Here is a 12,500-nt window from a genome sequence, read left to right as displayed (position 1 = left end):
AGGCAGTCGTTACCGTTGACCTGCGTCTTATTGATCCAGAACTGCTTGGCGCTCACGTCAGGGTCGTAGGCATTGTCTGCGAGTTAAAGATGGAGGAAAGGAATGAACAAGTGTTTGGTTGAGACGTTAAATAGTGCTCTCTCGGCCCACCCCCCACTCCTAAGCCTGCCCGTTTAGGTGAAGCTAGATTGGTGGAGGAGTGACCATACAGATGTGTCGCCTGTCACACCAACATGATATCTTAATCACCATTGGTTGTCAGTCTAGGTTGTGTCTGTTTATAGTGTCCCATAGAGATGTGCCATTAATACCCCAGAGGAGAGGCCCCCCCTGTGGCCTAAGTGTGACCTCTTGACACCCACTACCCTGAACGGCCACAGCAGCATCAGCTGTCTCCTTCTATCCCTTCCACTGCACATTCCAGACTGTTTACATGAGCACTAAAACACACAAACAAGCATTACATTGACTTTAAGACTCTGTAGACTTTTACCTATATTCTTCAGTAGTCTACCTCTACACAGAGTTAAAAAAAAAAAAAAAAAAACCTTCTGAAGCAGCGGCGGTAATAATTTTGCAGGGGCGGGGCCCACACAGCCTCATCAGCCCTCTACCCCTGCACCTGTTCAGCCTTCCACCTCTGCACGCTCTCTGAGTGCGTTGGCTAGGCGACGACGCAGCCGGTCCCCATCAGCAATCAACGCACCTGACGCTGATTAGCACCCGGCTATAAGAACCAGCCAGACCTGCTGCTCGTCGCCAGAACGTAGCCTCTGTTACATGGTACTGAAGAACGTTATTGTCATATCTCGAGAATCCCTGAGCCCTACCTTACCCCGTCTGTCTTTTGTTTCAAATTAACCCCAAACCCCTGGACCCCACGGACTGACTTCCCGATGCTACCCTCGCCTTCCCTCTCGGACTGCCCCCTTTGGACGTCGGACTGGACACTGTTTTTGATTCATTTGATTCACTGATTCATACGCGGCTGTGAACGTGGCTCTACCAAAGTATTTTGGTATTGTGAGCGCGGGGGCCTTGCGTCAGTGCCCCTATCGGTTTGTGTGAAATAGCACTTGCGCTCGCTTTAAAAGTTAACATTTTTGGCATGACACATGTTTCTACGCACAGATGCGTCAATGTCACCTTGTGTAGCTCGCGCTAGCGCAGCGTGCGTAGGGTTTGAACGGGCCCTTAGTCACTTGTTTAGAAAGGAGATGCACTTCACGATTCAACATTCCTTTTATTCAAATCAAATGTACGGTGTACATAAACTCCGATACTCAATTTCTAAATGACATTAAGAAAAGAGATGCACTTTTGAGTTCTGGTGAGTAGTAGTACACCGACTACCTGTACCTTAAATGCAATTATTGTAAGTCACTTTGGATAAAAGCATTGCTAAATGACTAATGTAAGGTAATGAAGACTCACCTATGAGCTCCGCGATGGCGCCGAAGGGCCAGATGTGGCTGGTGGAGTTGGTGTGGAGGTATTTGGGGCAGAGCTGGGAGGGGAGGAAAAGTGGTGCATAGCATGAGTCACGGGGTCATGAGTCACGCACTCATCCGAATGAATCAGTCTGATTACAGAGCATTAGATATAGCCTCCAACCTCACTACCACACATAGGCTAGTCGAAAAAGAGAGGACTTGCTGAATACACATGAAGCTAAAGTGTAACTTTTAAAGTGAATTGCTATGCATCCATATAAGCTAGATCCTCATTAACCCAGTAAAAGCCCCAAGCCCCTAGCTCAGACACACTGCTACTGTATCAAGCGGAAGCACTGATAATAAGTCTACACCAACATCATTATGCAAATCCCTATACTCCTACAAGCTTTTAAATATCCATACTCCAATACCCCAATTAACAGATATGTTTTAATCTCACCCTCCAACACTCCTTTCATTCATACATAAACACTCACGCCATTATCCTGCACTGCCTGACACTAAACCATACTGGAAGGCACAACCATTTCTTAAGGTTTTAATCTCGTGTAATTGTTATGGTCAGCGCTTTGATTGATGTTTTTATGTTTTCAGCTGGACTTGCTTATCTGCACAAGTAGCCTTAATTATTTTGGTTTCATTATTTTTAAGTATGGGTTATTAACCCCATGGGTTTGTATAATGTGATTTGTGTAAAAGTATGTAGGCTATGGTTATAAATTACATCGATTTCTGTTGGTCTAAATCATAGGATTTCCCAGTTAAAAGCAGTATGACATTAATCACCCATTTCGTTGCAGTGTTCTTTGAATTGAGATTTCCAACATGAATATGGAAAGAGTTGTGAGGTGCAGGAATGTGTATACATAATATATTATCATTCTTAAGTAAATACTTTTGGATTCATCACAAACAAGAATCACAGGCAGTAATGTAGTTCGCATATCACCACAAAATGAAATGATTTCAACAAGTTGAACAGACATGTTTTGAGGGTAACACAGAGTTAGGATAATGTAAAGGGGATTTGACTCAGCCCAAAATTTATTTACATGAAGGCCTACAAGAAAAACATGTAAAAAAGCCCCACACTCACAATAGTAAGAACTATGTTTTCACGTCAATGTAATGTGATGTCGCAAGTGCTGTCCCGTTCCTTTTAATACCAATTCGAGCCCTTGCCTCTCACACTCGACCACTTTACCAGGTGACGTCAATAAGTCTGTGAGGGTTTAGGGGGGGCTAGTGAGTCAGCTAAGTATCGAATAGTTAGAAACGAAAGTGAAAGCAAGATACGATTAACCTTCGAGCTTTCCCCGAAAGTCATTGCCATTTTCAAATGTAATTTACAACCAGACAATCTATAACAAATTTAACAATGGCACTCCATAAATGGTCCAGTTGACATATGATGTGTCCAACTTCGGGGGGCTGTAACCATGCGAACTATTGACTCTAGTAAACTATCACTGGTCAAGATGTCTAACCCGTTCTTTTGGTCATGCAGGTCCATGGTCCATGGTCAATGACAGCATTTTGTCACAATTGCTATTCATGTTTTTCATGATCAAATCATATTCTTTCCTACAAACGAGGACGGAAATACAATATACTCCGTCATTCACATGTCAACACGATTAAACAGAATGGTCGTATTATTCTCCCTACCGTGCTCTTCGGGACTTCCTCAGAAGACTGTGCTGCCGTCGCCATCTTTTCTATGTGTGGTGTGATGGGAGCACCCAGCCCCCAGCACCCAGCATGCGGACACGCCCCTTTACGGGTGAAAAAACCAACTAAGCGGTAAATGAAACTATAGGGGGGGGGGGGGGGGAATGAAACTATAGGGGGGGGGAGGGGAAATGAAACTATAGGGGGGGGGGGGGGGGAATGAAACTATAGGGGGGGGGAGGGGAAATGAAACTATAGGGGGGGGGGGGGGGGGGGAAATGAAACTATAGGGGGGGGGGCTGCAGCCGTGGAGGAGCACCAGTCCCCCTTCTCAAATTACATGGCAAGCCTGAAAGATGCTGTTATGTCCAGTGGTGTAGTGGTGACCGAAACTGTTCCGTTCCAGTGGAGAGTACTCCAAAGTAGTAGTAGTAGTAGTAGTAGTAGTAGTAGTAGCCTAGTAGTAGTAGTAGTAGTAGTAGTAATAGTAGTAGTAGTAGTAGTAGTAGTAGTAGTAGTATAGTAATAGTAATAGTAGTAGTAGTAGTAGTAGTAGTAGTAGTAGCCTAGTAGTAGTAGTAGTGGTAGTAATAATAGTAGTAGTAGTAGTAGTAGTAGTAGTAGTAGTATAGTATAGTATAGTAACTATAGTAGTAGTAGTAATACTAATTATAACAACAACAAACAAAACAAATATTACTAATAATAATAACACTTTATTTGTATAGCGCCTTTCATACTAAAAAATCATTAGATCGAAAACGACCTCAGTCAATGTAAGATAGACGCATAATCAACCTTTTTTTGGTGGTGGTGATGGTGGGGGGTCATTTCTGCTTTATTATAGGGCAGTGTAGATTGACCGGAAGAGGGAGAGAGAGGACATGCAGCACATGGCTCGGGCCGCGGCGACAGTTATTTCATAAACAACTAGAAATGGTGCTCAGAGAGCACAGACCTCCGCCCCTGAATGCTTTTTGTGGCTCTGTGCACGCCAAAATTGAATGGGTTCTAAATTGGCCCATGCTACACCCCTCCACTGAGTTTCATGAAAAGCAGTCTGGTAGTTTTTGTGTAATCTTAGTCCAAACTGGGCCAGGTCCAGCCTGGCTTATGTGCGTGGCTGGCTTGTTTCTGTTCAGGACTGGTAGGACGGAAGCTAGTCATGCCACTGAAATAGCTGTGAATTGAAATGACATGAAATAATGTCTAATAAATTAAGATAGGTCTTGTCGCCTGGACACATCAGTTCCAATGCTAATCCAGCACAATAAGAGCAGGATAGCCAGTTAGCTCATGGGCTCGACAACTAGCAGCAGCTTCCATAACATTAATGGTAGCGGTCAGTGGCTAAAGCAGTTACACTGATGATTCCTATAACATTTGCTATTTTGCTGCAATTGGTTCAACTTCTGTTTCTGGACAAAAGTCATTACCTGCTGTATGCACTTCCCTTTAGGTGGTGACGTCAATAAGTCTGTGAGGGCTCAGGGCGGGCTAGTGAGTCAGCTAAGTATCGAATAGTTAGAAGTAGAAGTAAGTAGACGGCAATCTCTGAGAATGTCCCGCGTGGGAGTCCAATGCTCTGACCACTACTCTACTTGCGGAATTTTGGTAAGAGATAAAAAGGTTGGAGTGAAAGGATGAACATGTGGAGGTTTGGGGTATAGTCCTATAAAGTCATCCCCACCGGGTCTTGAACCCTGGTCTCCCAGGTGGGAGTCGAATGCTCTGACCACTACTCTACTTGTGCAGTGGAGATTGACAGGTTGATTTTGATTTCCTTCTTGATTTTGGTGTGCTGGGACTGCTGCCTCTTGTGGTGCCAACAGAGAGATGCAGGCCAACATTGTCCGGAGTGATGGAGTAAGGAAGGGAGTGATAACTCAACAAACACTATACTAGGTGCGTGGGGTAGACCCAGGACCAGGTGGCAGGACTACATCTCCGCACTGGCCTGTGAGGGGCTAAAGATTCCCCAGGCAGAGCTGGTTGATGCTGCTAGGGAAAGGGATGTCTGGGGCTCCCTGCTGGAGCTGCTGCCTCCACGACCTGACCCCGGATAAGCGGATGACGATGGATGGATGGATGGATGGTGGTTGTATATATTTACGTAGCTCCTCTTGGATAGATCCCAGATAGAGTACAGCTAGGTCAATGTTCTCCAACCGTGAAAGAGTGAATCGTGGTTAGGTGGGGAGTCTCTGGGGTTTTGTCCCTGTTTTGTGATTGGAGCGTGGGAGTCTGTGGGGTTTTGTCCCTGCTTTGTGATTGGAGCGTGGGAGTCTGTGGGGTTTTATCCCTGCTTTGTGATTGGAGCGTGGGAGTCTGTGGGGTTTTGTCCCTGCTTTGTGATTGGAGCGTGGGGTTTTGTCCCTGCTTTGTGATTGGAGCGTGGGGTTTTGTCCCTGCTCTGTGATTGGAGAGTAGAGGTTCAGAGTAGAAATTAAACACTTACAGCCTCTGAAAGGTGTACAAACACCACACACACACACAACCTGAGATACGTGTATCGAACCGGCCACCATAGAGAATGAATGGGGGAAATTAATTCTGCTCGTGAGCCTGTCCTAACTGAATGGTCGTCAATGGGCAGTTATTCTCCATGGTAGACAGTACCGTACTTATAACCACACATCGACTCCAGGCTGCTCAAAACCAGACTAGATAGATTATGTAGGCCAGAAGGAATCCAATGATGTCCACCTTTGGACATTTGGTCGATTCTACTGACCACTAGATCGACAAGAAGACGACCAATGGGCATTTACAAACTAAACACAGGTTGCAAGTGGGAGCTGCTCCCAATTGAATGCGAGTAGTTATAGTCATTATATTTCACTACATACCTATGGATCAGATGGCTCTTATTTAGATAGATCATCATATCATATCAGGTTGGACAGCTCAGACAGAGTTTGGCTAGGTCATAACGTGTCCAGCTGTGACAACGCTAGTCATGCAGTTAGGTGGGGAGTCTGTAGAATGCTACTGTACTTCTGAGATCACTGATTAGCTATGTGCTTAGAGAGACTTGTACTTCAGGCGCGTTGAGGATCCCTGAATAGTACAGGTCTTCTGAAGCCCAGCTCTGCTCTGCGTTGCTCCTGGATGCTCTGGAGATCCGCGGTCATTAGGTGAGAATTTGCTTTTAACATTTCATTCAACAACTGTACTGACGACATGCATCACGGGTGGGGGCCCACAGGTTCAATGTGCACTTGTGTTCTGTTACATATTGAGTAATAAATCATGCAAACAGTAAAATATAACAGTAAAATAAAATATATAACTTTTGTGCTTCGTTTATTGAACCTTTTTTAATGTAGGCGACGGCCTTTAATATTGAAAAGAATGAATCATTAAAAGGAGATTTAAACCATAATAATAATTTAGCTAAGCATTTAAATGGTAATACAACTGTGAACATTCCCACTGAAACACCTGAAAACAGACAGAAGCAGAACAGTTCCCTTGAATAAAACACCAAAATGACAACAAGCATGTCTCGACATATTAATATCTAAAAGGCTCTGCACTAACAAATCACATTCAACATTACCCATAAAACTCTTTAAAGGACTATGCTCGTTTTTGACAACCTGGACCTTATTTACGACATATTATAAGAAGTTTGACTCACCCAGATCACTTTTGTGTTGTTCGGAGGCAGGTAGAAGAAATTTAAAATCCAGCGCGAGCCAGTATATCCATGTAATGGCGGCGCACGGGGCATAGGGAATGCAGTTTCTCAAAATCCATTTTCGGCCGCTAAACGGTTGTTTTCATCAATCACATTGCATGAATCGACAGTTGATATTCCTCAACGCGAGGCATTGTTGTGGTTGGTTTTCAAATACGTGGTCTGTAGCCACTGTAATATGATCTTTACAAGCCTCTCCCCCACTTGCTCCAGCACGCATGCGCACAGGCCAGCGCGCAGCTTGCTATTCTCCGGCTCACGTTCTCTGCGCTACGATCGTAGTTGGTGCCGAGAATATTGTCGTCGTCATTCGTCAGCAACAATCCGATCGTAGCGCAGAGAATGTGAGGGAGCATAGCCAGTGTAAAGATCATATTACAGTGGCTACAGACCACGTATTTGAAAACCGAAAGAATGGCTCGCGTAGAGGAATATCAACTGTCGATTCATGCAATGTGATTGATGAAAACAACCGTTTAGCGGCCGAAAATGGATTTTTAGAAGCTGCATTCCCTTTGCCCCGTGCGCCGCCATTACATGGATATACTGGCTCGCGCTGGATTTTAAATTTCTTCTACCTGCCTCCGAACAACACAAAAGTGATCTCGGTGAGTCAAACTTCTTATAATATGTCGTAAATAAGGTCCAGGTTGTCAAAAACGAGCATAGTCCTTTAACTTCATGATTGACCACTACATCAGGGCCTTTGAACCCTTCCGTCCAGTCTCCTCCAGTCACAAACCCTTTAAAGGCATCAAGATAAACACAATCCTTTATGATTATAGTCCCAAAACACCAGCGTCGGGGCAGCCATGAAGAGAGCGCCCTGATCCGTCGCTCCGCCGGTCACACTGACCCTACGTTACATTCTGAGGGTCAGGCAGACGGGCGGAGGGGCGGACGGACGTTCAGCGCGTGGGGCAGAGCAGGGGTGTGCGCCCGTCTAGACGTCTGCGCCTGAGAGCGCCTGAGGGGTCAGCCGGTCTGTGAAGCGCTTCCTGTCTGTTACAGACAGTGCAGCAGCTGCTAGGATTAATATGTCACTTCTAAATCTAGTCTAACTAACACACAGTTGATTTCATTTAATTAGGATTATCACTTGTGTGCTACTTTTGAATGAAAAGTGCTTTATAAATACGTTATTTTAATAATAATAATAATTATAACTATTAATATTATTAAATGGCTCACTGACCACATTTCCCTCTTCAATGGGGAAACAGTTGCTAGAATAGGGCTGGGTCTGAATTATTCACCAAGCATCCCTGTGCTGATCTAGGATCAGTTAATCTCCTAGATCATCAGGAGTAGGATTCTATGCATAGGTGAGCAACAGATTCTATCCTACATCCTATCCTAGATCAGCACTCTGTGGTTCTGAGATGCTAATGGTGTGTACTGTCCCTGGTGCCTGATCAAACCTCCTACACACCCCCTCCTACACACCCGGTCCTACACAACCCGTCCTACACACCCAGGCCGAGGACAAGACTCCTCTGTGTACAGATTTCTACACACCCTCTCTAGACCAACAAAGGCTGCTGTACATTCCAGTGTTTTCTCAGCTTTTGTTTTCAAAATCGATGTTTTTGGGGAAGTCGGACAAAAGTACGGTATGGAAATTACAGTTCCTAGTTTTAGCTAGCATACGATACGCCATCGTGGCTCTCAGTGGTTGTGCCTGTTCGTTCCACGCACTCCGGTTCGGGTTCCCAGACAAGAGGTTCTAGAACCCGGCTTGAGAAGGGGAGAGGTTCCGGAACCTCCCGGATTCCGAGCTCCTAGCTCTCCATGGCGTCCAGGAACTCCTCCTCAGTGATGCGCTCCAGCCTCCTGAGGACGGCGTCGGCGTTGGCCGCTGGGTAGTCCGCCGCCGGGTAGGGCGGCGGGGGGGGCGGCGCCCGGCGAGGGGAGCGGGGGGGCGGGGCCCTGGAAGGATCCGCAGAGGGTGCGGAGGAAGGGGGCGAGCTGGGTGATGGAGGAGAGGGACCGCCGCGTGAGGAGGGGGAACTCCGGACGCTCCGTGGTCGACTCCTCGCTCAGACCGTTCATAGCCTGGACAAGACAGGACGTGATGTCATCAGAATGGGACGAGGGGGGGTTAGACGTGATTCCGCTCATTTACATATTTGGTGGACATCGTGTGTGTGTGTGTGTGTGTGTGTGTGTGTGTGTACCTACCCCATAGCGTTGCTGGAGTCCTTCCAGTACTCGGGCTACATGAGGCTTACACTCCTCCTGCTCTCCCTCCAGCAGGGTGCTCTCTGGGCCGCGGTAACGCTCCACATCCACCTCTGGGACAAACGCCCAACGGTACCTGCACACACACACACACACACACACACACACACACCAGCAAACAAACACACACACACACACACACACACACACACACTCACAAATACACACCCGCAAACAGACACACACACACCCGCAAACAGACACACAGGAAGAAAATCCCAAATTCAGTGACAGGAGGGGCACTATATGCAATAACATTTACATGCATTGAACAGCACTGCTGTAGTAACTATGACTACTTCATCTGCAAGAAAGGAGGACCTGACCATAGTTCATTAACCCTTTCGATACGACCACGTCACCGGCAACATTTTAAAAATATCTAACAAATATTTAATAATATTAAAAAAATATCTAACAAATCTAAAAAATTCCTCACTCCAACACTTGCTGAAAGCTGAGAAACTGCGCTTTCTAGTATTATAGGGAAAATCCAATTAATATTCAAAATGTTGTCACTGTACGTTCAGGGTTAAAAGGGTTAAACACATGTTAAGCCCCAGTAGAGCCGGGTGGGGTGGGTCTCACATCTGGAACAGGGGCATCCTCTCCGGGGGGAAGGCCAGAGACGTGTCCAGGAACTTGCAGGCAGACAGGTACATGTCCAGCTCCGCCTGGGAGAAGTGCAGGCCAGACCCGTTCCTGTCCAGGGCTCCCCGCACCACCTTAGTCAGCCTGCAGAGGGCGCCAGACAGGGTGAGATACAGCTGATTCACTGACTGACTGATCCACTGATTCATTCACTGAATTACTGATCGATCGATTGATCAAAATACGGAAAGATGGGTGATAATCGACTCACTTTGAGACCTCCTTGTCTTCCAGCAAGGCTTTCTCCAGGCGAGCAAATGTGCGGATCTGAACAAAATTAGAATGAAGTTATATATCACCAGAATGAAGTCATATATCACCAGAATGAAGTCATATATCACCAGAATGAAGTCATATATCACCAGGTAGTTTATGGCAAAACCCTGTAGCTTGATCGCTGTGTAACTATGGCAACGTTATCCATCGACCTCAGCTGAGAAACCTTTGTTGCTGACCTATGGGGTGGGATGAGTAATGTTAACCCCCCCCCACTAGAGGGGGCTTTGCCTCTACAGCTAATGAGTGTGTGCTGCTGATTGGCTGGTAGATGCAGCCTGCCTCCCGATAACGAGGTTCCTCATAGAAAAACCTCCACGCTAACCAAACCGCACAGAACGCCGTTTTCTGCTATTGTGCGTGCGGAGTGATGAATCATGCAAACAGAAAATATATAACATCCCATTCTATGCTTATTAAACCTTTCTTGTTGTTTGTTTTGTTGATAATCTCCTCTAATATTGAAAAGAATTCATTCAAAAGGAGACATTTTTATTTTTTAATTCATAATAATTTAGCTAAGCATTTAAACTAGGAACGATCCAAACATTCCTCCAGCTGACGTCGATAGATAACTTCACCATATCACACCGCGGTCAAGCTAAAGGGTTTGGGCCGTTATTTGATGGACAGATGCGTTATGGGTGATGTTAAGACGTCAACGCTGACAGGATGTGAGGTGGGCAGGGGGGCGGGACTTGCTCACCAGTTCTGTGACCATGATTGGCCAGAGGGAGGTGAGGTGCTGCGGGGAGATGCGCAGCAGGAGAACGCGGAACATGAGGAACATCTGGGCGGAGGCGGCGGCGGCGGTCTGGCCCGTCCGCAGGGCCTCGGTCAGACGCTCTGGAGGAGGACGGAGGAGAGAAGAAGAATGGTCGATGGTTCTTCATTCCACAAGAAGACCAGACTAAATGTGGTTATAATTAGTAGGGCTGGGTATCGATTTGAATTTCAAGAATCGATCCGATTCACAAGGTTCAGAATCGATTATCACAATTCAATTCGATTCGTTTTGATTCAATATCGATTCGGTTAGTGTTACTAAAAACAGTTTTTTTTTTAGCTGTAACCTTAATTACATGACTGCCAAGTTATGCAACACATCAACAGGCATACTACGGCTGGGTATCAATACTGATTTCCAAAAATGAATGAATGAATGAATGAATGAACTATTCATTTCTTCATTCATTCATTCATTCAGTAAATAAAAGATCGATTTTGGGATTCATGAATTTTTGATTTATTGATTATTTTTGATTATTTGATTTGATTAAAAATTATTTTTTGATCCATGATTTTTTAAACCCAGCCCTAATAATTAGGTGATGCGGCATTCCTTTATCGAACTTAAAAAGCACAATGCAGAAGAACAAAGAAGAAGGCATCCTAAGCCAACGCTACCTTGGATGAGGGGCAGGTAGAGGTGGTACTGGTCCAGCTCGCCGCTGAACATGGCGAAGGCCTGGCGCTTCAGCAGCATGGGCTTCTGATCAGCACCCGAGAACAGCTTCAGAGAGCTGCTCTGCATGCCTACACACACACACACACACACACACACACGTACACACACGCATGCACGCACACACACACACACACACACACACACACACGCATGCACGCACACACACACACACGTACACACGCACACACGCACACACACACACACACACACACAGACGCACACGCACACACATGTACACACACACGCACACACGTACACACACGCACACACGCACACACACGCACACACGTACACACGCACACACACACGCACACACGCACACACACGCACACGCACGTACACACACACACACGTACACACACACACACACACACTTTAAATACACACATTACTAATTGACATCCCTGTAGCAGTCTCTAACATCCCTGTTGTCACTCGCACTCGCGCACACACACACACGCGCGCGCACACACACACACAATATTACTCACTCATGAGGTCTTTAAACATGGTCTTCTCATGAGTCAGCAGGTGGTCGATAATGGATCTCCAGCTGCAGGAAACACAGAGAGACTCTTCCCCTCAGAATACTGAACACACACACACACACACACACACACACACACACAGGAGTTCTTACTGGACGGTGCAGGAGGCGTCCATGGTGAAGAAGAGGGGGTCCATGTACAGCTCGAAGGCCTCCTTCTTCCAGGCCCTCTTGGTGTAGGCGTAGCCGCTCAGACTGCCCAGCAGCTGGGCCCCCGCCAGGAAGCTACGCAGGTTATAGGCGCTGGAGGAGAGAGAGAGAGAGAGAGAGAGAGAGAGAGAGAGAGAGAGAGGGAGGGAGCGAGAGGGGGAGGGAGAGAGAGAGGGGGAGGGAGAGAGAGAGAGAGAGAGAGAGAGAGAGGAGAGAGAGAGGGAGGGGGGGGGGAGAGAGAGGAAGAGAAAGAGAGAGAGAGGCGCTTTAAGAACTGGGCATGTTGGAGGAACTAGGAGAGATCATCTTTTATCCAGCTTTGTCTCACTGAGATAA

The 12,500-nt window shown here is 46.4% G+C and overlaps 2 protein-coding genes across 2 annotated transcripts in view; both read right to left on the bottom strand.

Moving 5' to 3' along the window:
• morc3a (MORC family CW-type zinc finger 3a) overlaps positions 1 to 3,170 on the bottom strand; it is a gene marked incomplete at its 5' end in the record, with an annotated part of 16,847 nt that extends 13,677 nt beyond the window's left edge. Inside the window, 3 exons of the mRNA XM_084443522.1 lie at positions 1 to 76; positions 1,435 to 1,507; positions 3,126 to 3,170. The exon at positions 1 to 76 is cut by the window's left edge and continues 57 nt beyond it. Of these exons, the coding sequence (XP_084299648.1) occupies positions 1 to 76; positions 1,435 to 1,507; positions 3,126 to 3,170 (194 nt within the window). The remainder of the gene's footprint in view (positions 77 to 1,434; positions 1,508 to 3,125) is intronic.
• A 3,265-nt stretch (positions 3,171 to 6,435) lies between these two features.
• The window catches only part of dop1b (DOP1 leucine zipper like protein B), a 39,731-nt gene continuing 33,666 nt past the window's right edge, over positions 6,436 to 12,500 (bottom strand). Inside the window, 9 exon segments of the mRNA XM_084443594.1 lie at positions 6,436 to 8,712; positions 8,714 to 8,886; positions 9,013 to 9,148; positions 9,661 to 9,807; positions 9,935 to 9,990; positions 10,706 to 10,845; positions 11,407 to 11,535; positions 11,959 to 12,020; positions 12,108 to 12,257. Coding sequence (XP_084299720.1) covers positions 8,613 to 8,712; positions 8,714 to 8,886; positions 9,013 to 9,148; positions 9,661 to 9,807; positions 9,935 to 9,990; positions 10,706 to 10,845; positions 11,407 to 11,535; positions 11,959 to 12,020; positions 12,108 to 12,257 — 1,093 coding nt within the window. The 3' untranslated portion in view covers positions 6,436 to 8,612.

This window comes from Borostomias antarcticus (genome assembly GCF_949987555.1).
Source record: "Borostomias antarcticus genome assembly, chromosome: 9".
NCBI classification, from domain to species: Eukaryota; Metazoa; Chordata; class Actinopteri; order Stomiiformes; family Stomiidae; genus Borostomias; species Borostomias antarcticus.
The sequence above is the reverse complement of the archived record's forward strand: the minus strand, read 5'-3'. Positions and strand labels throughout refer to the sequence as shown.